Source organism: Oncorhynchus clarkii, chromosome 19 (genome assembly GCF_045791955.1).
Source record: "Oncorhynchus clarkii lewisi isolate Uvic-CL-2024 chromosome 19, UVic_Ocla_1.0, whole genome shotgun sequence".
NCBI classification, from domain to species: domain Eukaryota; kingdom Metazoa; phylum Chordata; class Actinopteri; order Salmoniformes; family Salmonidae; genus Oncorhynchus; species Oncorhynchus clarkii.
The window spans coordinates 62,409,797-62,437,507 of NC_092165.1; the positions used below are offsets into that span (position 1 = coordinate 62,409,797).

At 45.9% G+C, this 27,711-nt stretch overlaps 1 protein-coding gene across 1 annotated transcript in view; it reads right to left on the bottom strand.

Annotated features, from left to right (window-relative positions):
• LOC139374548 (SPARC related modular calcium binding 1) overlaps positions 1-27,711 on the bottom strand; it is a 147,314-nt gene that overhangs the window by 45,572 nt on the left and 74,031 nt on the right. The window contains exons 11-13 of the mRNA XM_071115539.1: positions 18,465-18,570; positions 17,484-17,728; positions 17,030-17,063 (exon numbers count right to left, since the gene is read on the bottom strand). Coding sequence (XP_070971640.1) covers positions 17,030-17,063; positions 17,484-17,728; positions 18,465-18,570 — 385 coding nt within the window. The remainder of the gene's footprint in view (positions 1-17,029; positions 17,064-17,483; positions 17,729-18,464; positions 18,571-27,711) is intronic.

Sequence of the window (27,711 nt, forward strand, 5' to 3'; positions counted from 1 at the left end):
CATGACTCTACACACTGACAGGACTCTACATACTGACAGGACTCTACACACTGACAAGACTACACACTGACAGGAATCTACACACAGACACTGACAGGACTCTACACACTGACAGGACTCTACACACTGACAGGACTCTACACACTGACAGGACTCTACACACTGACAGGACTCTACACACTGACAAGACTACACACTGACAGGAATCTACACACTGACACTGACAGGACTCTACACACTGACACTGACAGGACTCTACACACTGACAGGACCCTACACACTGACAGGACTCTGTACACTGACAGGACTCTACACACTAACAGGACTCTACACACTGACAGGGCTCTACACACTGACAGGACTCTACACACTGACAAGACTACACACTGACAGGAATCTACACACTGACACTGACAGGACTACACACTGACAGGACTCTACACACTGACAGGACTCTACACACTGACAGGACTCTACACACTGACAAGACTACACACTGACAGGAATCTACACACTGACACTGACAGGACTACACACTGACAGGACTCTACACACTGACAGGACTCTACACACTGACAGGACTCTACACACTGACAGGACTATACACACTGACATGACTCTACACACTGACAGGACTATACACACTAACATGACTCTACACACTGACAGGACTCTACACACTGACAGTGACATGACTCTACACACTGACACTGACATGACTCTACACACTGACACTGACAGGACTCTACACACTGACAGGACTCTACACACTGAGAGGACTCTACACACTGACAGGACTCTACACACTGACAAGACTACACACTGACACTGACAGGACTCTACACACTGACAGGACTCTACACACTGACAGTGCTCTACAAACTGACAGGACTCTACACACTGACAGGACTCTACACACTGACACTGACAGGACTCTACACACTGACACTGACAGGATTCTACACACTGACAGGACTCTACACACTGACAGGACTCTACACACTGACAGGACTATACACACTGACATGACTCTACACACTGATAGGACCCTAATCACTTACAGGACTCTACACACTGACAGGAATCTACACACTGACACTGAAAGGACACTGACACTGACAGGACTCTACACACTGACACTGACAGGACTCTACACACTGACAGGAATCTACACACTGACACTGACAGGACTCTACACACTGACAGGACTCTACACACTGACAGGACTATACACACCGCCACACTAACAGGAACCAACAAACTGATAGGACTCTACACACTGACAGGACTATACACACTGACAGGACTCTACACACTGACAGGACTCTACAAACTGACACTGACATGACTCTACACACTGACACTGACAGGACATTACACACTGACAGGACTCTACACACTGACAAGACTACACACTGACAGGAATCTACACACTGACACTGACAGGAACCAACACACTGATAGGACTCTACACACAGACATGACTCTACACACTGACACTGACAGGACTCTACACACTGACACTGACATGACTCTACACACTGACACTGACAGGACATTACACACTGACAGGACTCTACACACTGACAAGACTACACACTGACAGGAATCTACACACTGACACTGACAGGACTCTACACACTGACAGGACTCTACACACTGACAGGACTATACACACCGCCACACTAACAGGAACCAACAAACTGATAGGACTCTACACACTGACAGGACTATACACACTGACAGGACTCTACACACTGACAGGACTCTACAAACTGACACTGACATGACTCTACACACTGACACTGACAGGACATTACACACTGACAGGAATCTACACACTGACACTGACAGGAACCAACACACTGATAGGACTCTACACACAGACATGACTCTACACACTGACACTGACAGGACTCTACACACTGACACTGACATGACTCTACACACTGACACTGACAGGACATTACACACTGACAGGACTCTACACACTGACAAGACTACACACTGATGGGACTCTACACACAGACATGACTCTACACACTGACACTGACAGGACTCTACACACTGACACTGACAGGACTCAACACACTGACAGGACTCTACACACAGACATGACTCTACACACTGACACTGACAGGACTCTACACACTGACAGGAGTATACACACGGACATGACTCTACACACTGACAGGACTCTACATACTGACAGGACTCTACACACTGACAAGACTACACACTGACAGGAATCTACACACAGACACTGACAGGACTCTACACACTGACAGGACTCTACACACTGACAGGACTCTACACACTGACAGGACTCTACACACTGACAGGACTCTACACACTGACAAGACTACACACTGACAGGAATCTACACACTGACACTGACAGGACTCTACACACTGACAGGACTCTACACACTGACACTGACAGGACTCTACACACTGACAGGACCCTACACACTGACAGGACTCTGTACACTGACAGGACTCTACACACTAACAGGACTCTACACACTGACAGGGCTCTACACACTGACAGGACTCTACACACTGACAAGACTACACACTGACAGGAATCTACACACTGACACTGACAGGACTACACACTGACAGGACTCTACACACTGACAGGACTCTACACACTGACAGGACTCTACACACTGACAGGACTCTACACACTGACAGGACTCTACACACTGACAAGACTACACACTGACAGGAATCTACACACTGACACTGACAGGACTCTACACACTGACAGGACTCTACACACTGACACTGACAGGACTCTACACACTGACAGGACCCTACACACTGACAGGACTCTGTACACTGACAGGACTCTACACACTAACAGGACTCTACACACTGACAGGGCTCTACACACTGACAGGACTCTACACACTGACAAGACTACACACTGACAGGAATCTACACACTGACACTGACAGGACTACACACTGACAGGACTCTACACACTGACAGGACTCTACACACTGACAGGACTCTACACACTGACAAGACTACACACTGACAGGAATCTACACACTGACACTGACAGGACTACACACTGACAGGACTCTACACACTGACAGGACTCTACACACTGACAGGACTATACACACTGACATGACTCTACACACTGACAGGACTATACACACTAACATGACTCTACACACTGACAGGACTCTACACACTGACAGTGACATGACTGACTACACACTGACACTGACATGACTCTACACACTGACACTGACAGGACTCTACACACTGACAGGACTCTACACACTGACAGGACTCTACACACTGACACTGACAGGACTCTACACACTGACAGGACTCTACACACTGACAGGACTCTACACACTGACAGGACTCTACACACTGACACTGACAGGAATCTACACACTGACACTGACACTCTACACACTGACACTGACAGGACTCTACACACTGACAGGAATCTACACACTGACACTGAAAGGACACTGACACTGACAGGACTCTACACACTGACACTGACAGGACTCTACACACTGACACTGACAGGATTCTACACACTGACAGGACTCTACACACTGACAGGACTCTACACACTGACAGGACTATACACACTGACATGACTCTACACACTGATAGGACCCTAATCACTTACAGGACTCTACACACTGACAGGAATCTACACACTGACACTGAAAGGACACTGACACTGACAGGACTCTACACACTGACACTGACAGGACTCTACACACTGACAGGAATCTACACACTGACACTGACAGGACTCTACACACTGACACTGACAGGACTCTACACACTGACAGGAATCTACACACTGACACTGAAAGGACACTGACACTGACAGGAATCTACACACTGACACTGACAGGAATCTACACACTGACACTGACAGGACTCTACACACTGACAAGACTCTACACACTGACAGGACTCTACACACTGACTATACATATCTACCTCCATCACTCCAGTATCCCTGTCTCCTTCCCCCTAAACATATCTACCTCCATCACTCCAGTATCCCTGTCCCCTTCCCCCTATACATATCTACCTCCATCACTCCAGTATCCCTGTCTCCTTCCCCCTATACATATCTACCTCCATCACTCCAGTATCCCCTTACCCCTATACATATCTACCTCCATCACTCCAGTATCCCTGTCACCTTCCCCCTATACATATCTACCTCCATCACTCCAGTATCCCCTTACCCCTATACATATCTACCTCCATCACTCCAGTATCCCTGTCTCCTTCCCCCTATACATATCGACCTCCATCACTCCAGTATCCCCTTACCCCTATACATATCTACCTCCATCACTCCAGTATCCCGGTCTCCTTCCCCCTATACATATCTACCTCCATCACTCCAGTATCCCGGTCTCCTTCCCCCTATACATATCTACCTCCATCACTCCAGTATACCTGTCTCCTTCCCCCTCTACATATCTACCTCCATCACTCCAGTATCCCTGCAAATTGTTAATATGGTATTGAACTTACTTTTTACATGTGTCCTGTATATAGTATGCTTACCTTCTTACTTTATTGTGTATTTCATATTTCTTATTTCTTGTGTGTTTGTTTTGTTATTATTTATTACATTGTTGTTGTTTTGACTTTGCAAGAAGGGCATTTCACTGTACTTGTTGTGCATGTGACATTAAAACTTGAAAACTTGAAACTTAAAAATCAAATTTCTTACGATTATCAGTAATATGTACACATTTATACAACACAGATTACTATGCATACTTTTATAAGACTATAAATGACTAACATCCCATCTTTGGAGAAAAGATCATCGAATCCCGAAGTATCCTTTTATTAAGGTCAACGGCACCATTTTGTAAAATGTCCCTTTAAGGTCAACGGCATAATTTTGTAAAATGTCCCTTTAAGGTCAACGGCATCATTTTGCAAAATGTCCCTTTAAGGTCAACGGCATCATTTTGTAAAATGTCCCTTTAAGGTCAACGGCATCATTTTGTAAAATGTCCCTTTAAGGTCAACGGCATCATTTTGCAAAATGTCCCTTTAAGGTCAACGGCATCATTTTGCAAAATGTCCCTTTAAGGTCAATGGCATCATGAACATTACCCAGTACCACGACATTTTAACCAAAAAAACAGGTTGCCTCTGCTAGGAGGCTGAAATTTATCCAAAGGTGGATCTTTCAGCAAGACAATAAGCCCAAGCACACATCAACATCCACAAAGAAATGGTATCTCCACAGCCATAAAGCCTCTGAGACTCATGCCTCTCTGGCTCTCTCTATCACACCCTCTCTTTCTCTCTCCCCCCTGTGACTCTCGCTGTCTCTCTTGCTGTCTCTCTCGCTGTGTCTCTCTCTGTGTCTCTCGCTGTCTCTCTCTCTGTCTCCCCATGTCTCCCCCTTTCTCTCTCTCTGTGTCGCTCTCTTTCTCCCTCTCTCTCTTTCTCCCTCTTTCTCTCTCTTTCTCTCTCTTTCTCCCTCTTTCTCTCTCTCTCTGTCTCTCTCTTTCTCCCTCTGTCTCTCTCTGTCTCCCTCTTTCTCCCTCTGTCTCCCTCTGTCTCTCTCTTTCTCTCTCTCTGTGTCGCTCTCTTTCTCCCTCTCTCTCTTTCTCTCTCTTTCTCTCTCTTTCTCTCCTCTGTGTCGCTCTCTCTCTCTGTGTCTGTCTCCCTATGTCTCCCTCTCCCTCTGTCTCCCTATGTCTCTCTCTTTCTCCCCCTGTCTCTCTCAGTCTCTCAAAAAAAAAAAAAAAAAAAAAGACAAATCAACAGCCCAGATTGAGTCCTGAGTGGTATCCAATAAAACTGTCTCTTAAACTGCATTTAGCTTCAGGCCACAAAACATGTAGGTGAGAGAGTAGTGACCCCCCCCACACACACCGCCCCCCCCCCCCCAGCCCTCCTCATAACACCCCTAATGTTGATCCTGGCAGGTCTGACCTCGGCCCGCTAACGCTTGACGTTATGCCCGCTCTGCTCTGCTCTGCTCCAGTGCGAGGAGCCACTGTTCTCCAGGCCGGGCTGGGCCAGAGTAAACACATTACCTCAGCTCTCTGCAGCACTCTGTTTGGATCCTCAGGGCTCCACTAGACTCCGCTAGGCCCACTGGTCTACAGGCTGAACAGAGAGGAGAGTTGGCCAGAATCAACAGCACTGACCGACGGGACTAATAATGGAGGGAATCCCACCAGACAAAACAACACAGACAGAGGGGAGGGAGACAGAAAGGGAGGAATAGCGAGGGTGTGAGAGAGAAAGCAAGAGAGGTAGGGAAGGAGAGAGAAAGGGAGAAAGGGAGGGAGGGAGAGAGAGAGAGAAAGGGATGGAGGGAGGGTGGGAGTGAGAGAGAAAGGGATGGAGGGAGGGATAAAGAAAGGGAGGAATAGCGAGGGTGTGAGAGAGAGAGAGAAAGGGATGGAGGGAGGGTGGGAGTGAGAGAAGGGAGAGGGAGGGAGAAATGGGAAGGGTGTGAGAGAGAAAGCAAGAGAGGTAGGGAAGGAGAGAGAAAGGGAGAAAGGGAGGGAGGGAGAACGAGGGTGTGAGAGAGAAAGCAAGAGAGGTAGGGAAGGAGAGAGAAAGGGAGAAAGGGAGGGAGGGAGAGAGAGAGAGAAAGGGATGGAGGGAGGGTGGGAGTGAGAGAAGGGAGAGGGAGGGAGAAATGGGAAGGGTGGGAGGGAGAAAGCAAGAGAGGTAGGGAAGGAGAGAGAAAGGGAGAAAGGGAGGGAGGGAGAGAGAGAGAGAAAGGGATGGAGGGAGGGTGGGAGTGAGATAGAAAGGGAGAGGGAGGGAGGGAGAAATGGGAAGGGTGGGAGGGAGAAAGATAGGGAGAGGGAGGGAGGGAGGAGAGAGGAGACTGAGACAGAAAGAAAGACAGAGTGAACGAAATACAGATATAATTTCTGTTCTGTAACCTCTCAGTAGCACATGATCAGGGATTGTGTTCTTGCAGATGGTATCGTGTTTGACCTCCCAGTATCAGGACAGGGTAGTACAACTAGCTGGTGACCTCCCAGTAACAGTACAGCTAGCTGGTGACCTCCCAGTAACAGTACAGCTAGCTGGTGACCTCCCAGTAACAGGACAGCTAGCTGGTGACCTCCCAGTAACAGTACAACTAGCTGGTGACCTCCCAGTAACAGGACAGCTAGCTGGTGACCTCCCAGTAACAGGACAGCTAGCTGGTGACCTCCCAGTAACAGGACAGCTGGTGACCTCCCAGTAACAGGACAGCTGGTGACCTCCCAGTAACAGGAGAGCTGGTGACCTACCAGTAACAGGACAGCAGGTGACCTCCCAGTAACAGGACAGCTAGCTGGTGACCTCCCAGTAACAGGACAGCTGGTGACCTCCCAGTAACAGGACAGCTGGTGACCTCCCAGTAACAGGACAGCTGGTGACCTCCCAGTAACTAGACAGCTGGTGACCTCCCAGTAACAGGACAGCTGGTGACCTCCCAGTAACAGGACAGCTAGCTGGTGACCTCCCAGTAACAGGACAGCTGGTGACCTCCCAGTAACAGGACAGCTAGCTTGTGACCTCCCAGTAACAGGACAGCTGGTGACCTCCCAGTAACAGGACAGCTGGTGACCTCCCAGTAAGAGGACAGCTAGCTGGTGACCTCCCAGTAACAGGACAGCTAGCTGGTGACCTCCCAGTAACAGGACAGCTGGTGACCTCCCGTAACAGGACAGCTGGTGACCTCCCAGTAACAGGACAGCTGGTGACCTCCCAGTAACAGGACAGCTGGTGACCTCCCAGTAACAGGACAGCTAGCTGGTGACCTCCCAGTAACAGGACAGCTGGTGACCTCCCAGTAACAGGACAGCTGGTGACCTCCCAGTAACAGGACAGCTAGCTGGTGACCTCCCAGTAGGGAATGATGTGCTTTTTTTTAGGAGATGTTCTGGTATCTCCAAAATTCCACTAAAGGATTATATTGAGTGATGGGAGTGAGAGCAGAGGAGGGGTGAGGAGGAATGAGAAGGGGTGAGGAAGAATGAGGAGGGGTGAGGAGGAATGAGGAGGGGTGAGGAAGAATGAGGAGGGGTGAGGAGGAATGAGGAGGGGTGAGGAGGAATGAGGAGGGGTGAGGAAGAGAATGAGGAGGGGTGAGGAGGAATGAGGAGGGGTGAGGAGGAATGAGGAGGAATGAGGAGGGGTGAGGAGGAATGAGGAGGGGTGAGGAGGAATGAGGAGGGGTGAGGAGGAATGAGGAGGGGTGAGAAGGAATGAGGAGGGGTGAGGAGGAATGAGGAGGGGTGAGGAAGAATGAGGAGGGGTGAGGAGGAATGAGGAGGGGTGAGGAAGAATGAGGAGGGGTGAAGAGGAATGAGGAGGGGTGAGGAGGAATGAGGAGGGGTGAGGAAGAATGAGGAGGGGTGAGGAGGAATGAGGAGGGGTGAGGAAGAATGAGGAGGGGTGAGGAGGAATGAGGAGGGGTGAGGAAGAATGAGGAGGGGTGAGGAGGAATGAGGAGGGGTGAGGAAGAATGAGGAGGGGTGAGGAGGAATGAGGAGGGGTGAGGAAGAATGAGGAGGGGTGAGGAGGAATGAGGAGGGGTGAGGAAGAATGAGGAGGGGTGAGGAGGAATGAGGAGGGGTGAGGAAGAATGAGGAGGAATGAGGAGGGGTGAGGAGGAATGAGGAGGGGTGAGGAAGAATGAGGAGGGGTGAGGAGGAATGAGGAGGGGTGAGGAAGAATGAGGAGGGGTGAGGAGGAATGAGGAGGGGTGAGGAAGAATGAGGAGGGGTGAGGAGGAATGAGGAGGGGTGAGGAAGAATGAGGAGGGGTGAGGAGGAATGAGGAGGGGTGAGGAAGAATGAGGAGGAATGAGGAGGGGTGAGGAGGAATGAGGAGGGGTGAGGAGGAATGAGGAGGGGTGAGGAGGAATGAGGAGGGGTGAGAAGGAATGAGGAGGGGTGAGGAGGAATGAGGAGGGGTGAGGAAGAATGAGGAGGGGTGAGGAGGAATGAGGAGGGGTGAGGAAGAATGAGGAGGGGTGAAGAGGAATGAGGAGGGGTGAGGAGGAATGAGGAGGGGTGAGGAAGAATGAGGAGGGGTGATGAGGAATGAGGAGGGGTGAGGAAGAATGAGGAGGGGTGAGGAGGAATGAGGAGGGGTGAGGAGGAATGAGGAGGGGTGAGGAGGAATGAAGAGGGGCGAGGAGGAATGAGGAGGGGTGAGGAGGAATGAGGAGGGGTGAGGACGAATGAGGAGGGGTGAGGAGGAATGAGGAGGGGTGAGGAAGAATGAGGAGGGGGGAGGAGGAATGAGGAGGGGTGAGGAAGAATGAGGAGGGGTGAGGAGGAATGAGGAGGGGTGAGGAAGAATGAGGAGGGGTGAGGAGGAATGAGGAGGGGTGAGGAAGAATGAGGAGGGGTGAGGAGGAATGAGGAGGGGTGAGGAAGAATGAGGAGGGGTGAGGAGGAATGAGGAGGGGTGAGGAGGAATGAGGAGGGGTGAGGAGGAATGGGGAGGGGTGAGGAAGAGAATGAGGAGGGGTGAGGAGGAATGAGGGGTGAGGAGGAATGGGGAGGGGTGAGGAGGAATGAGGAGGGGTGAGGAAGAGAATGAGGAGGGGTGAGGAAGAGAATGAGGGGGGGTGAGGAGGAATGAGGAGGGGTGAGGAAGAGAATGAGGAGGGGCGAGGAGGAATGAGGAGGGGTGAGGAAGTGAATGAGGAGGGGTGAGGAAGAGAATGAGAAGGGGTGAGGAGGAATGAGGAGGGGTGAGGGAGAGAATGAGAAGGGGTGAGGAGGAATGAGGAGGGGCGAGGAGGAATGAGGAGGGGTGAGGAAGAGAATGAGGAGGGGTGAGGAAGAGAATGAGGAGGGGCGAGGATGAATGAGGAGGGGTGAGGAAGAGAATGGGGGTGAGGAGGAATGAGGAAGAGGATGCTGGGACACATACTGTCACCAGATGTTGGATCTCTCCAAGAGAGGGTCTCTTCATTTCCCAAATATTTCTCTGGTAACAATAACGTTTGATTGGTTGGGTTCATAGAGGACGTGTACAGTAACATTCACTGACTGAATGACTGGCTGACTGACTGACTGGTTGGCTGACTGATTGGCTGAATGATTGGCTGACTGGTTGGCTGAATGAGTGACTGACTCGTTGGCTGAATGAGTGACTGACTGGTTGGCTGACTGAGTGGTTGGCTGACTGAGTGACAGACTGGTTGGCTGACTGAGTGGTTGGCTGAATGAGTGGTTGGCTTAATGTTTGACTGACTGGTTGGCTGAATAAGTGACTGACTGGTTGACTGGCTGAGTGGTTGGCTGAATGAGTGGTTGGCTGATTGAGTGACTGACTGGTTGGCTGAATGAGTGGTTGGCTGAATGAGTGACTGACTGGTTGGATGAATGAGTGACTGACTGGTTGGATGAATGAGTGACTGACTGGTTGGATGAATGACTGACTGAGTGGTTGGATGAATGACTGACTGAGTGGTTAGCTGAATGAGTGGTTGGCTGAATGAGTGACTGACTGGTTGGCTGAATGAGTGACTGACTGGTTGGCTGAATGACTGACTGACTGGTTGGCTGAATGACTGACTGAGTGGTTAGCTGAATGAGTGGTTGGCTGAATGAGTGACTGACTGGTTGGCTGAATGAGTGACTGACTGGTTGGCTGAATGACTGACTGACTGGTTGGCTGAATGACTGGTTGGCTGAATGAGTGACTGACTGGTTGGATGAATGAGTGACTGACTGGTTGGATGAATGACTGACTGAGTGGTTGGATGAATGACTGACTGAGTGGTTAGCTGAATGAGTGGTTGGCTGAATGAGTGACTGACTGGTTGGCTGAATGAGTGACTGACTGGTTGGCTGAATGACTGACTGACTGGTTGGCTGAATGACTGACTGAGTGGTTAGCTGAATGAGTGGTTGGCTGAATGAGTGACTGACTGGTTGGCTGAATGAGTGACTGACTGGTTGGCTGAATGACTGACTGACTGGTTGGCTGAATGACTGGTTGGCTGAATGAGTGACTGACTGGTTGGATGAATGAGTGACTGACTGGTTGGATGAATGACTGACTGACTGGTTGGATGAATGACTGACTGGTTGGCTGAATGACTGGTTGGCTGAATGAGTGACTGACTGGTTGGATGAATGAGTGACTGACTGGTTGGATGAATGAGTGACTGACTGGTTGGATGAATGACTGACTGACTGGTTGGATGAATGACTGACTGAATGGTTGGATGAATGACTGACTGACTGGTTGGATGAATGACTGACTGAATGGTTGGATGAATGACTGACTGACTGGTTGGATGAATGACTGACTGACTGACAAGACAATAAAGTGGATGTTCCATATCATCTGAACAGGCACAGAAACACTACCTCCATCACCTACAGTGTGTCTGTCATTAAGGTGAAGAGCCGTGTGCCATTTTGTTGTATTCACTTGCACACCTACCTGTGTGTTAGGTAAGGTTAAAGTGAATACGACTGTACTAAATCTGAACAGGCACAGAAACACTACCTCCATCACCTACCTGTGTGTTAGGTAAGGTTAAAGTGAATACGACTGTACTAAATCTGAACAGGCACAGAAACACTACCTCCATCACCTACCTGTGTGTTAGGTAAGGTTAAAGTGAATACGACTGTACTAAATCTGAACAGGCACAGAAACACTACCTCCATCACCTACCTGTGTGTTAGGTAAGGTTAAAGTGAATACGACTGTACTAAATCTGAACAGGCACAGAAACACTACCTCCATCACCTACCTGTGTGTTAGGTAAGGTTAAAGTGAATACGACTGTACTAAATCTGAACAGGCATAGAAGGAGGTTGAAAAAACACTTAGTTTTCCATGTTGTCTGATTTATGAATGTTTATCCATTTTTATAGCTTTAACACAACACAACACATATTTTAGTAACCTTGATTTAACTAGGCAAGTCAGTTAAGAACAAATTCTTATTTTCAATGACGGCCTAGGAACAGTGGGTTAAACTGCCTTGTTCAGGGGCAGAACGACAGATTGGTGGTACCTTGTCAGCTCAGGGATTCAATCTAGCAGTGGGTTAAACTGCCTTGTTCACACACACACACACACACACACACACACACACACACACACACACACACACACACACACACACACACACACACACACACACACACACACACACACACACACACACACACACACACACACACACACACACACACACACACAGTGTCTGCAGTAGTAGGTGCCAGGGTACAATGAGGGATTGGAAGTAGTTTTTATTTGTATTTTCTCCGTTTTTCTCAGTGGAAGAAACTTTGCTTACTGCCCCGGGCCAACTGGAATGTTCCAACAGTCTCTAAAAACCTTCAGCTGAATCTTTATTGAACTCATATTTCCTCTCTACTTCAGTCGACAGGGGTGTTTCTCAATACGCAGACGACCGTGCTCTGACGGGGTGTTTCTCAATACGCAGACTACCGGAGCTCTGACGGGGTGTTTCTCAATACGCAGACTACCGGAGCTCTGACAGGGTGTTTCTCAATACGCAGACTACCGGAGCTCTGACGGGGTGTTTCTCAATACGCAGACTACCGGAGCTCTGACGGGGTGTTTCTCAATACGCAGACTACCGGAGCTCTGACGGGGTGTTTCTCAATACGCAGACTACCGGAGCTCTGACGGGGTGTTTCTCAATACGCAGACTACCGGAGCTCTGACGGGGTGTTTCTCAATACGCAGACTACCGGAGCTCTGACGGGGTGTTTCTCAATACGCAGACTACCGGAGCTCTGACGGGGTGTTTCTCAATACGCATACTACCGGAGCTCTGACAGGGTGTTTCTCAATACGCAGACTACCGGAGCTCTGACGGGGTGTTTCTCAATACGCTCCTACCGAAGCTCTGACGGGGTGTTTCTCAATACGCAGACTACCGTGCTCTGACGGGGTGTTTCTCAATACGCAGACTACCGGAGCTCTGACGGGGTGTTTCTCAATACGCATACTACCGGAGCTCTGACAGGGTGTTTCTCAATACGCATACTACCGGAGCTCTGACGGGGTGTTTCTCAATACGCTCCTACCGAAGCTCTGACGGGGTGTTTCTCAATACGCAGACTACCGTGCTCTGACGGGGTGTTTCTCAATACGCCCCTACCGGAGCTATGACGGAGTGTTTCTCAATAGTCCAAATCAAAGTAGGCACTTTTTTAGATCCATACATCATTTACATATTTGGAATTTGCATTTCAACATTTCAACCACGTCAACAAAAAAAAAAGCGACAACGTTTCTTGAAAAAAAAAAAAAACGAAAAACCGTTTCGTTCTAGTGGTTAGAACGAAAGGTTGCTGGATCGAATCCCCGAGCTGACAATGTAAAAATTGGTCATTCTGCCCCTGAACAAGGCAGTTAATCCACTGTTCCTAGGCCGTCATTGAAAATAAGAATTTGTTCTTATTAACGGACTTGCCTAGGTTAAATAAAGGTTAAAAAATTTGAGCTGAAGCGAGAGAAAATATATTCTGACTTCGGAATGAACGTTGCCCATTCACATCTCATATGGTTGCCTGACTACAATATTGTATCTTGATACCTGATCATTTTGGTATGTTTACCTGCCTACAATAACCACTGTCGTGTGTGGACATCACATCGAAGCCCATACACACAATCGAAGCCCATACACACAATACCTCATAATGACAAAGTGAAAACAGGTTTTTAGAAATGTTTGCAAATGTATAAAAAATAAAAACAGAAATACCTTAATACCTTCAGACCCTTTGCTATGAGACTCGAAATTTGGCTCAAGTGCATCCTGTTTCCCATTGATCATCCTTGAGATTTTTGATTGGAGTCCACCTGTGGTAAATTCAATTGATTGGACATGATTTGGAAAGGTGCACACCTTTAAAGGTCACACAGTTGATAGTTTGGAAGCACCAAAACTCTTCCTGGAGCTGGTCGCCTGTTCAAACTGAGCAATTGGGGGAGAAGGTCCTTTGTTAGGGAGGTGATAAAGAACCCGATGGTCACTCTGACAGAGCTCCAGAGTTCCTCTGTGGGAGAAACTTCCAGAAGGATAACCATCTCTGCAGCACTCCACCAATCAGGCCTTTATGGTAGAGTGGCCAGACGGAAGCCACTCCTCAGTAAAAGGCACAAACAGCCCGCTTGGAGTTTGCCAAAATGCACCTAAAGACTCTCAGACCATGAGAAACAAGACTCTGAATTGGCCTGAAAGCCAAGGGTTACGTCTGGAGGAAACCTGGCACCATCCCTATGGTGAAGCATGGTGGTGGCAGCATCCTGCTGTGGGGATGTTTTTCAGCTGCAGGGACTGGGAGACTAGTCAGGATCGAGGGAAAGATGAACAGAGAAAAGTACAGAGAGATCCTTGCTGAAAACCTGCTCCAGAGTGCTCAGGACCTCAGACTGGGGGCAAAGGTTCACCTTCCAACAGGACAACGACCCTAAGCACACAGCCAAGACAACGCAGGAGTGGCTTCGGCACAAGTCTCTGAATGTACTTGAGTGGCCCAGCCAGAGCCCGGACTTGAACCTGATCGGACATCTCTGGAGAGACCTGAAAATAGCTGTGCAGCGACGCTCCCCATCCAACCTGACAGAGCTTGAGAGGATCTGCAGAGAAGAATGGGAGAAATTCCCCAAATACAGGTGTGCCAAGTTTGTAGCGTCATTCCCAAGAAGACCTGAGGCTGTAATCGCTGCCAAAGGTGCTTCAACAAAGTACTGAGTAAAGGGTCTGAAAATGTATTAAAAAAACTGATTTTCCTTTGAAATTATGGGGTGAAGTGTTTAGATTGATGTAATATAATATAATAATATATATAATATAATATAATATATAATAATGTAATATTCTACAAATAAACACTATCGTGTGGGGTGCAACTCCATATTAGCGTTTTTAGTGTTTTGGACATTGTTTTTTAAATTTATTTTACCTTTATTTAACTAGGCAAGTCAGTTAAGAACAAATTCTTATTTACAATGACGGCCTAGGAACAGTGGGTTAACTGCCTGTTCAGGGGCAGAATGACAGATTGGTACCTTGTCAGCTCAGGGATTTGCTGTAACCTTCCGGTTACTAGTTCAACGCTCTAACCACTAGGCTACCCTGCCACCCTGCCTAACCATTGTATAATGGTTAGATTTTTAGCATTTTCTTCTCAATTCAGAACCTAAAACAACATTTATAAACATTAAACTCAGTCAGGGTTTCAACTTAGTTAGAATAATAGAATACACAAGCTGTATTTTCTAAATGTCGTTGTGCATCTGCAGTTTATTTTTTCTCTTGCTATGTCAGTCACTCAATTAGCCCACGTTAGCTAAAATGTTTTAGATTGGTAAGTTAGTCTAGCGGCCTGCTATCTAAACTTAGTAATCAGGGTCAAATTACCAGCTGCCAACCCCATTGATTTTGTTAGTCAGTCTTACTCAGATATCATATTAAAAAATTTAAAAAAGTTCTCTCCAACCCTATGGCAAAAATATGTAGAATTGCACGAAATGAGTTCTATATTGCAAAATCTTCTTTCTACCCCATGGCAACTGTGGCCCTTCGTGATGAGCTCAGATTCCTAGATTTCTAGTGGCCCCCACGCCCATCAAAATGGCCCATCCCAAAATGGCCCATCCCACAGTTTAAGCATACGTTTTAGGACAGTGAATATATATATATATATATTTTTTAATATTGACCAAGTCAGTGATGGAGTTGCCAACAAATAATTAAAACAGACATATTTTTACACAAATGAAAGTTCAATAAAAAAATATTGATAAAATATAGAAAATTATTCACTTGAAAATCCCCAATAAAAACCATAACCATTCTATCAGATCTTTCAGCACTCTGACCGAGTTTACTTTTTACCGAGTTGACAAAAATTGAATTTTTCTTCTTCAGTCAAGGGGCAAGTGGTATAAACAGTAGACATTTAGTCTTCCTTCAAGTGGTATACACAGTAGACATTTAGTTTCTCCTCAGTTGATGTACAACTCTAAAACCTAATTAAAATAAACATATTTTAACCAAAATGAACATCTTAATCTATCAGGGAGATGGAGCTGACAGTTTATGGTTGTGACCACGGTGATTCCAATATCGTTTGTTTAAATCTATCAACAGTAGAGAACATTCCAGACCACGAGGGGTCTTATTGCTCTAGATGTAATGAGGACATAAGGGGTCCTTATGGTATAGGTGACCCTGCACATTCCTGATTCATTTAGGATTTTAGACCAAACTGACTGTTCACCAAATGTCCAGAAATATCTTTTAGGGAATCAAAGTTTTGAGAGAAATATTCTTTAAAAATAACTTTTTGGAAGATATATCCTTTTACATAAAATCATTTTCCAGTTCATATCCATTATTGTCAGTTTCTTTCATTTTAAACACTTTTTTTTATTTTTTTTTAAAGAGTTTGTTCCGAACAAGGGCATTTCTGGGCATAGAGCCAAACATTTTTTTCCCCTTTATAAAATTCCCACAAAATACATTTAAAAAAAAAAAGCTCAAATAACGCAACAACAACAACAACAAACAAACAAACAAACAAACAAACAAAAGTTTCCCTGACGGACTTTTCCCCCGACTTCCAAGAAATCCCTGATTCACTGTAAAAGCAAAGACCTCCAAGTGTATCTAGAACATAAAGCTGTGTGCATCTAAAAAAGAAGCTTGTAGACCAATATCAGAAGCCAGTCTAAAGCTTAAGTTATACCCAACCCAAGAACTACAATTAGCTAAGGCAAAATACCCATCCTGCATTGCTGAGTAGCAAAGAAATGTGCAGCCGCACAAGTTGTAACTCGATGCAAACGACACAGGGTGGGGGCATCTTGCGTTAAGTACTACAACAGGGTATACATTTGGTTTACATACAAGGATGGTTAATGGATTACATTGAAGCGGCCCACAGCGGTTTAAGGTGGTGCTAAGGTTAGTGAAAGCATATTAGTGGGTCTTACTGAACAAATTAATCCCTTGCCTTGTCCCTTGGTTGATGCTGCTCACAGAACTACCTGTAGAAGGAAAGGGAAGAGGGGAGGGGAGGGGAGGGGAGGGGATGGGATGGGATGGGAGGGGAGGGGAGAGGAGGGGAGGGGAGAGTAGAGGAGAGGATCCCAATGATCTGAGATGCTGATCCACACATCCTGTCTGGTTGTCCATTGTGCTGTACGGCCAGACGAGGACAGAGTCTGGACTGGAGGTGTAGTCTGTCCTCGCCTAGCTGCTAGCTAGCTAATTACTGGCTAATAACCAATTACTGGTGCACTGCAACATTTCTGGACAGTTAGCAACATAGTTCAGAGACATTAAGTTCCCGCTGAGTTCTTCGGAGGATAGAAATGAAAGATGGTTCCATAATGAACGATGTACGATGAACTATTGAACAACTATCCAACATGCCAGAGAAGAACGCTCTGTACCAAAATACTCACCCTCCTTGCTGACCCCAAGACAACCCTTCAGCTCCAGAAGTGAGATGGCTTTGTCCTTGTTCAGGTCACAGTAGTCAGTGAACTTCCTGGCACATTTCTTGGGTTTGGCTTTCTTCTTGACGTATCTCTTGAAGGGCTTCAGCTCCTTCTTGTTGATGTCATGGCTGCTGTTGTTGTCCAGCTGGGTAAAGTACCAGTGGACCACCCTCTCCTCTAGAGTGTGGCTGGGGTCCGGCTCCATCAACCTGCACAGGACAACAGGGTTCAGACACAGGTAGAAGGAAAGGGAAGAGGGTTCGACTCAAACCTCCACAGGTGCACCCAGTACTCATACACAGGTACACCCAGTACTCATACACAGGTACACCCAGTACTCATACACAGGTACACCCAGTACTCATACACAGGTACACACATTACTCATACACAGGTACACCCAGTACTCATACACAGGTACACCCAGTACTCATACACAGGTACACCCAGTACTCATACACAGGTACACCCAGTACTCATACACAGGTACACCCAGTACTCATACACAGGTACACCCAGTACTCATACACAGGTACACCCAGTACTCACACAAAGGTACAGACACTCAGAACCTGCTCAGGTACACACCCAGAACCTGCTCAGGTACACACTCAGAACCTGCTCAGGTACACACCCAGAACCTGCTCAGGTACACATTCAGAACCTGCTCAGGTACACACCCAGAACCTGCTCAGGTACACACCCAGAACCTGCTCAGGTACACACCCAGAACCTGCTCAGGTACACACTCAGAACCTGCTCAGGTACACACCCAGAACCTGCTCAGGTACACACCCAGAACCTGCTCAGGTACACACTCAGAACCTGCTCAGGTACACACTCAGGGCTCCAGATCTAATTCACCATTCCAAACCTAATGATAGAGATTTCAACATCATAGTTGACTGTTTAAGCTTGAGGGGAAAACATATCGTTAAGACTTACCTCCCACCACCAGAGGGGGTTGGTGAGTTAATGGCCTGGACCATGTCTGTGGTGAGGGCGTCTAAAAGGCTGGTGATGAATTCCACTTTTTTACCCTTCGGACAGCCTGTCACAGCAACACAGAGACAGCACAGTCAGTAGTAAACAATCACTACCACAGTCTCACAGCAACACAGAGACAGCACAGTCAGTAGTAAACAATCACTACCACAGTCTCACTGCAACACAGAGACAGCACAGTCAGTAGTAAACAATCACTACCACAGTCTCACAGCAACACAGAGACAGCACAGTCAGTAGTAAACAATCACTACCACAGTCTCACAGCAACACAGAGACAGCACAGTCAGTAGTAAACAATCACTACCACAGTCTCACTGCAACACAGAGACAGCACAGTCAGTAGTAAACAATCACTACCACAGTCTCACAGCAACACAGAGACAGCACAGTCAGTAGTAAACAATCACTACCACAGTCTCACAGCAACACAGAGACAGCACAGTCAGTAGTAAACAACCACTACCACAGTCTCACAGCAACACAGAGACAGCACAGTCAGTAGTAAACAATCACTACCACAGTCTCACAGCAACACAGAGACAGCACAGTCAGTAGTAAACAATCACCACCACAGTCTCACTGCACCACAGAGAAAGCTTAGTCACTCTTCAACAGTCACTACCACAGTCTCACTGCAACACAGAGAAAGCATAGTCACTCTTCAACAGTCATTACCACAGTCACACTGCACCACAGAGAAAGCTTAGTCACTCTTCAACAGTCACTACCACAGTCTCACTGCAACACAGAGAACGCATAGTCACTGTTAGAAGACAACTAAGCTGTACTGAAATATAATGGCTTTGGCAGAAAGGTCTCAGGCTCCATTAAAAGGTCCAAGCTTGATGACCAGTGTTAATTATCTCGGGTAAACAGTATAACTATAGCAGATAGCTGAGCACAGTCTTAAGTATCTCTGGAAAACAGTAGACCTACAGCAGATGGCTGAGACCAGTGTTAAGTATCTCTGGTAAACAGTAGACCTACAGCAGATGGCTGAGCACAGTCTTAAGTATCTCTGGTAAACAGTAGACCTACAGCAGATGGCTGAGACTAGTGTAAGTATCTCTGGTAAACAGTATAACTACAGCAGATGGATGAGCACAGTGTTAAGTATCTCTGGTAAACAGTAGAACTACAGCAGATGGCTGAGACAAGTGTTAATTATCTCTGGTAAACAGTAGACCTACAGCAGATGGCTGAACACAGTGTTAAGTATCTCTGGTAAACAGTAGAATGACAGCAGATGGCTGAGCACAGTGTTAAGTATCTCTGGTAAACAGTAGAACTACAGCAGATGGCTGAGACCAGTCTTACGTATCTCTGGTAAACAGTAGAACTACAGCAGATGGCTGAGACCAGTGTTAATTATCTCTGGTAAACAGTAGAACTACAGCAGATGGCTGAGACCAGTGTTAAGTAGCTCTGGTAAACAGTAGAACTACAGCAGATGGCTGAGCACAGTGTTAAGTATCTCTGGTAAACAGTAGAACTACAGCAGATGGCTGAGACCAGTGTTAAGTATCTCTGGTAAACAGTAGAACTACAGCAGATGGCTGAGACCAGTGTTAATTATCTCTGGTAAACAGTAGAACTACAGCAGATGGCTGAGCACAGTGTTAAGTATCTCTGGTAAAAAGTAGAACTACAGCAGATGGCTGAGCACAGTGTTAGGTATCTCTGGTAAACAGTATAACTACAGCAGATGGCTGAGCACAGTGTTAGGTATCTCTGGTAAACAGTAGAACTACAGCAGATGGCTGAGACGAGTGTTAATTATCTCTGGTAAACAGTAGACCTACAGCAGATAGCTGAACACAGTGTTAAGTATCTCTGGTAAACAGTAGAACTACAGCAGATGGCTGAGCACAGTGTTAAGTATCTCTGGTAAACAGCAGAACTACAGCAGATGGCTGAGCACAGTCTTAAGTATCTCTGGAAAACAGTAGACCTACAGCAGATGGCTGAGACCAGTGATAAGTATCTCTGGTAAACAGTAGACCTACAGCAGATGGCTGAGCACAGTCTTAAGTATCTCTGGTAAACAATAGACCTACAGCAGATGGCTGAGACCAGTGTAAGTATCTCTGGTAAACAGTAGACCTACAGCAGATGACTGAGACCAGTGTTAAGTATCTCTGGTAAACAGTAGAACTACAGCAGATGGCTGAGACCAGTGTAAGTATCTCTGGTAAACAGTAGACCTACAGCAGATGGCTGAGACGAGTGTAAGTATCTCTGGTAAACAGTAGACCTACAGCAGATGGCTGAGCACAGTCTTAAGTATCTCTGGTAAACAGTAGACCTACAGCAGATGGCTGAGACCAGTGTAAGTATCTCTGGTAAACAGTAGACCTACAGCAGATGACTGAGACCAGTGTTAAGTATCTCTGGTAAACAGTAGAACTACAGCAGATGGCTGAGACCAGTGTAAGTATCTCTGGTAAACAGTAGACCTACAGCAGATGGCTGAGACGAGTGTAAGTATCTCTGGTAAATAGTAGACCTACAGCAGATGACTGAGACCAGTGTTAAGTATCTCTGGTAAACAGTAGAACTACAGCAAATGGCTGAGACCAGTGTAAGTATCTCTGGTAAACAGAAGACCTACAGCAGATGACTGAGACCAGTGTTAAGTATCTCTGGTAAACAGTAGAACTACAGCAGATGGCTGAGACCAGTGTAAGTATCTCTGGTAAACAGTAGAACTACAGCAGATGGCTGAGACCAGTGTAAGTATCTCTGGTAAACAGTAGAACTACAGCAGATGGCTGAGACCAGTGTTAAGTATCTCTGGTAAACAGTATAACTACAGCAGATGGCTGAGCACAGTGTTAAGTATCTCTGGTAAACAGTAGAACTACAGCAGATGGCTGAGACAAGTGTTAATTATCTCTGGTAAACAGTAGACCTACAGCAGATGGCTGAACACAGTGTTAAGTATCTCTGGTAAACAGTAGAACTACAGCAGATGGCTGAGCACAGTGTTAAGTATCTCTGGTAAACAGCAGAACTACAGCAGATGGCTGAGCACAGTGTTAAGTATCTCTGGTAAACAGTAGAACTACATCAGATGGCTGAGACCAGTCTTAAGTATCTCTGGTAAACAGTAGAACTACAGCAGATGGCTGAGACCAGTGTTAATTATCTCTGGTAAACAGTAGAACTACAGCAGATGGCTGAGACCAGTGTTAAGTAGCTCTGGTAAACAGTAGAACTACAGCAGATGGCTGAGCACAGTGTTAAGTATCTCTGGTAAACAGTAGAACTACAGCAGATGGCTGAGACCAGTGTTAAGTATCTCTGGTAAACAGTAGAACTACAGCAGATGGCTGCGACCAGTGTTAATTATCTCTGGTAAACAGTAGAACTACAGCAGATGGCTGAGCACAGTGTTAAGTATCTCTGGTAAACAGTAGAACTACAGCAGATGGCTGAGCACAGTGTTAGGTATCTCTGGTAAACAGTATAACTACAGCAGATGGCTGAGCACAGTGTTAGGTATCTCTGGTAAACAGCAGAACTACAGCAGATGGCTGAGCACAGTGTTAAGTATCTCTGGTAAACAGTAGAACTACAGCAGATGGCTGAGACCAGTCTTAAGTATCTCTGGTAAACAGTAGAACTACAGCAGATGGCTGAGACCAGTGTTAAGTAGCTCTGGTAAACAGTAGAACTACAGCAGATGGCTGAGACCAGTGTTAAGTAGCTCTGGTAAACAGTAGAACTACAGCAGATGGCTGAGCACAGTGTTAAGTATCTCTGGTAAACAGTAGAACTACAGCAGATGGCTGAGACCAGTGTTAAGTATCTCTGGTAAACAGTAGAACTACAGCAGATGGCTGCGACCAGTGTTAATTATCTCTGGTAAACAGTAGAACTACAGCAGATGGCTGAGCACAGTGTTAAGTATCTCTGGTAAACAGTAGAACTACAGCAGATGGCTGAGCACAGTGTTAGGTATCTCTGGTAAACAGTATAACTACAGCAGATGGCTGAGCACAGTGTTAGGTATCTCTGGTAAACAGCAGAACTACAGCAGATGGCTGAGCACAGTGTTAAGTATCTCTGGTAAACAGTAGAACTACAGCAGATGGCTGAGACCAGTCTTAAGTATCTCTGGTAAACAGTAGAACTACAGCAGATGGCTGAGACCAGTGTTAAGTAGCTCTGGTAAACAGTAGAACTACAGCAGATGGCTGAGACCAGTGTTAAGTAGCTCTGGTAAACAGTAGAACTACAGCAGATGGCTGAGACCAGTGTTAAGTAGCTCTGGTAAACAGTAGAACTACAGCAGATGGCTGAGCACAGTTTTAGGTATCTCTGGTAAACAGTAGAACTACAGCAGATGGCTGAGCACAGTGTTAAGTATCTCTGGTAAACAGTAGAACTACAGCAGATAGCTGAGCACAGTGTTAAGTATCTCTGGTAAACAGTAGACCTACAGCAGAGGGCTGAGCACAGTGTTAAGTATCTCTGGTAAACAGTAGAACTACAGCAGATAGCTGAGCACAGTGTTAAGTATCTCTGGTAAACAGTAGACCTACAGCAGATGGCTGAGACCAGTTTAAGTATCTCTGGTAAACAGTAGACCTACAGCAGATGGCTGAGGCCAGTGTTAAGTATCTCTGGTAAACAGTAGAACTACAGCAGATGGCTGAGACGAGTGTTAAGTATCTCTGGTAAACAGTAGAACTACAGCAGATGGCTGAGCACAGTGTTAAGTATCTCTGGTAAACAGTAGAACAACAACAGATGGCTGAGACGAGTGTTAAGTATCTCTGGTAAACAGTAGAACTACAGCTATACCTGGTGATGAATGGAGATGGAAAAAGGAGAAAACACTATTTTTACACCCTATAATAAAGACTCTAGAGGTGATTTAGAGTTGTGTTCTAAATGACACCCTATAATAAAGACTATAATAAAGACACTACAGGTGATTTAGAGTTGTGTTCTAAATGACACCCTATAATAAAGACTCTACAGGTGATTTAGAGTTGTGTTCTAAATGACACCCTATAATATAGACTCTACAGGTGATTTAGAGTTGTGTTCTAAATGACACCCTATAATAAAGACTCTACAGGTGATGTAGAGTTGTGTTCTAAATGACACCCTATAATAAAGACTCTACAGGTGATTTAGAGTTGTGTTCTAAATGACACCCTATAATAAAGACACTACAGGTGATTTAGATGTGTGTTCTAAATGACACCCTATAATAAAGACTCTACAGGTGATTTAGAGTTGTGTTCTAAACGACACCCTAAAATAAAGACACTACAGGTGATTTAGAGTTGTGTTCTAAATGGCACCCTATAATAAAGACTATAATAAAGACTCTACAGGTGATTTAGAGTTGTGTTCTAAATGACACCCTATAATAAAGACACTACAGGTGATTTAGAGTTGTGTTCTAAATGGCACCCTATAATAAAGACACTACAGGTGATTTAGAGTTGTGTTCTAAATGACACCCTATAATAAAGACACTACAGGTGATTTAGAGTTGTGTTCTAAATGACACCCTATAATAAAGACACTACAGGTGATGTAGAGTTGTGTTCGAAATGACACCCTATAATAAACACACTACAGGTGATTTAGAGTTGTGTTCTAAATGACACCCTATAATAAAGACACTACAGGTGATTTAGAGTTGTGTTCTAAATGACACCCTATAATAAAGACACTACAGGTGATTTAGAGTTGTGTTCTAAATGACACCCTATAATAAAGACTCTACAGGTGATTTAGAGTTGTGTTCTAAATGACACCCTATAATACAAAACACTACAGGTGATTTAGAGTTGTGTTCTAAATGACACCCTATAATAAAGACACTACAGGTGATTTAGAGGTCTGTTCTAAATGGCACCCTATAATAAAGACTATAATAAAGACTATAATAAAGACACTACAGGTGATGTAGAGTTGTGTTCTAAATGGCACCCTATAATAAAGACTATAATAAAGACTCTACAGGTGATTTAGAGTTGTGTTCTAAATGAAACCCTATAATAAAAACACTACATGTGATTTAGAGTTGTGTTCTAAATGACACCCTATAATAAAGACACTACAGGTGATTTAGAGTTGTGTTCTAAATGACACCCTATAATAAAGAAACTACATGTGATTTAGAGTTGTGTTCTAAATATATAATAAAGACTCTAGAGGTGATTTAGAGTTGTGTTGTAAATGACACCCTATAATAAAGACACTACAGGTGATGTAGAGTTGTGTTCTAAATGACACCCTATAATAAAGACACTACAGGTGATTTAGAGATGTGTCCTAAATTACACCCTATAATAAAGACACTACAGGTGATGTAGAGTTGTGTTCTAAATGACACCCTATAATAAAGACTATAATAAAGACTCTACAGGTGATTTAGAGTTGTGTTCTAAATGACACCCTATAATAAAGACTCTACATGTGATTTAGAGTTGTGTTCTAAATGACACCCTATAATAAAGACACTACAGGTGATTTAGATGTGTGTTCTAAATGACACCCTATAATAAAGACACTACATGTGATTTAGAGTTGTGTTCTAAATGACACCCTATAATAAAGACACTACAGGTGATTTAGAGTTGTGTTCTAAATGACACCCTATAATAAAGACACTACATGTGATTTAGAGTTGTGTTCTAAATGACACCCTATAATAAAGACTCTAGAGGTGATTTAGAGCTGTGTTCTAAATGACACCCTATAATAAAGACATTACAGGTGATGTAGAGTTGTGTCCTAAATTACACCCTATAATAAAGACACTACAGGTGATTTAGAGTTGTGTCCTGAATTACACCCTATAATAAAGACTCTACAGTTGATTTAGAGTTGTGTTCTAAATGACACCCTATAATAAAAACACTACAGGTGATGTAGAGTTGTGTTCTAAATGACACCCTATAATAAAGACTATAATAAAGACTCTACAGGTGATTTAGAGTTGTGTTCTAAATGACACCCTATAATAAAGACTATAATAAAGACTCTACAGGTGATTTAGAGTTGTGTTCTAAATGGCGCCCTATTATCCATTACTTTTGTTTTGACTGGAGCCCACAGCAGTGCACTACATAAGAAATAGGGTACGGTTTGAGACGAAGCCATAGATGAGAGGCAGGCAGCAGTGTGTAGTTGGGCAGCGCAGACCTGTTAACTTTTACGATAGCGTGCTGAACACCTCGGGTGGCTCTCTTTAATTGCCCAGATGCATGGTTTTAATAGCACACTGGACTAGGCCAATGTTTTATCCCCCTAATTCTGTCTCTTAAAGAGAAACTTCAAACACCAGCTAGGATATGTAATCATCCCTCTCCCTCTCCCACCTCCCCACCCCTCTCTCTCTCTCTCTCTCTCTGAGAGTGTTGTGTCGTTGTGTTGTTCGGTGGGAGGTGGCCTCCTCTAACCTTAACCCGCCAGGTGAATCTAATTACCATGTCCTAGATGTGACAAGTCGGGCTCTGGGAAGCACCGCCTCACTGCTTCTGAACCCGACTGTTAAATTGGGGCGATATGAAGTGCGACCCCGTATGTAGAACAGCACCCTGTGTGTCTACGTACAAAATAGAACCCGATTCCCTTTGCAGTTTCCTATTGTTGACCAGGGCCCATAGGATAAAGGGGGCAGTTTCCTATTGTTGACCAGGGCCCATAGGGTGAAGGGTGCAGTTTACTATTGTTGACCAGGGCAAATAGGGTAAAGGGGGCAGTTTCCTATTGTTGACCAGGGCCCATAGGATAAAGGGTGCAGTTTCCTATTGTTGACCAGGGCCCATAGGGTGAAGGGTGCAGTTTCCTATTGTTGACCAGGGCCCATAGGGTGAAGGGTGCAGTTTCCCATTGTTGACCAGGACCCATAGGGTGAAGGGTGCAGTTTCCTATTGTTGACCAGGGCCCATAGGGTGAAGGGTGCAGTTTCCTATTGTTGACCAGGGCCCATAGGGTGAAGGGTGCAGTTTCCTATTGTTGACCAGGGCCCAGAGGGTGAAGGGTGCAGTTTCCTATTGTTGACCAGGGCCCATAGGGTGAAGGGTGCAGTTTCCTATTGTTGACCAGGGCCCATAGGGTGAAGGGTGCAGTTTCATATTGTTGACCAGGGCCCATAGGGTGAAGGGTGCAGTTTCCTATTGTTGACCAGGGCCCATAGGGTGAAGGGTGCAATTTCCTATTGTTGACCAGGGCCCATAAGGTGAAGGGTTGCAGTTTCCTATTGTTGACCAGGGCCCATAGGGTGAAGGGTGCAGTTTCCTATTGTTGACCAGGGCCCATAGGGTAAAGGGGGCAGTTTACTATTGTTGACCAGGGCCCATAGGGTGAAGGGTGCAGTTTCCTATTGTTGACCAGGGCCCATAGGGTGAAGGGGGCAGTTTCCTATTGTTGACCAGGGCCCATAGGGTAAAGGGTGCATTTTCCTATTGTTGACCAGGGCCCATAGGGTGAAGGGTGCAGTTTCCTATTGTTGACCAGGGCCCATAGGGTAAAGGGTGGAGTTTCCTATTGTTGACCAGGGCCAATAGGGTGAAGGGTGCAGTTTACTATTGTTGACCAGGGCCCATAGGGTGAAGGGGGCAGTTTACTATTGTTGACCAGGGTCCATAGGGTGAAGGGGGCAGTTTCCTATTGTTGACCAGGGCCCATAGGATAAAGGGTGCAGTTTCCTATTGTTGACCAGGGCCCATAGGGTAAAGGGGGGGGGGGGTTACTATTGTTGACCAGGGCCCATAGGGTGAAGGGTGCAGTTTCCTATTGTTGACCAGGGCCCATAGGGTGAAGGGTGCAGTTTCCTATTGTTGACCAGGGCCCATAGGGTAAAGGGTGCAGTTTCCTATTGTTGACCAAGCCCCATAGAGTGAAGGGTGCAGTTTCCTATTGTTGACCAGGGCCCATAGGGTGAAGGGGGCAGTTTCCTATTGTTGACCAGGGCCCATAGGGTGAAGGGTGCAATTTACTATTGTTGACCAGGGCCCATAGGGTAAATGGTGCAGTTTCCTATTGTTGACCAGGGCCCATAGGGTAAAGGGTGCAGTTTCCTATTGTTGACCAGGGCCCATAGGGTGAAGGGTGCAGTTTCCTATTGTTGACCAGGGCCCATAGGGTGAAGGGTGCAGTTTCCTATTGTTGACCAGGGCCCATAGGGTGAAGGGTGCAGTTTCCTATTGTT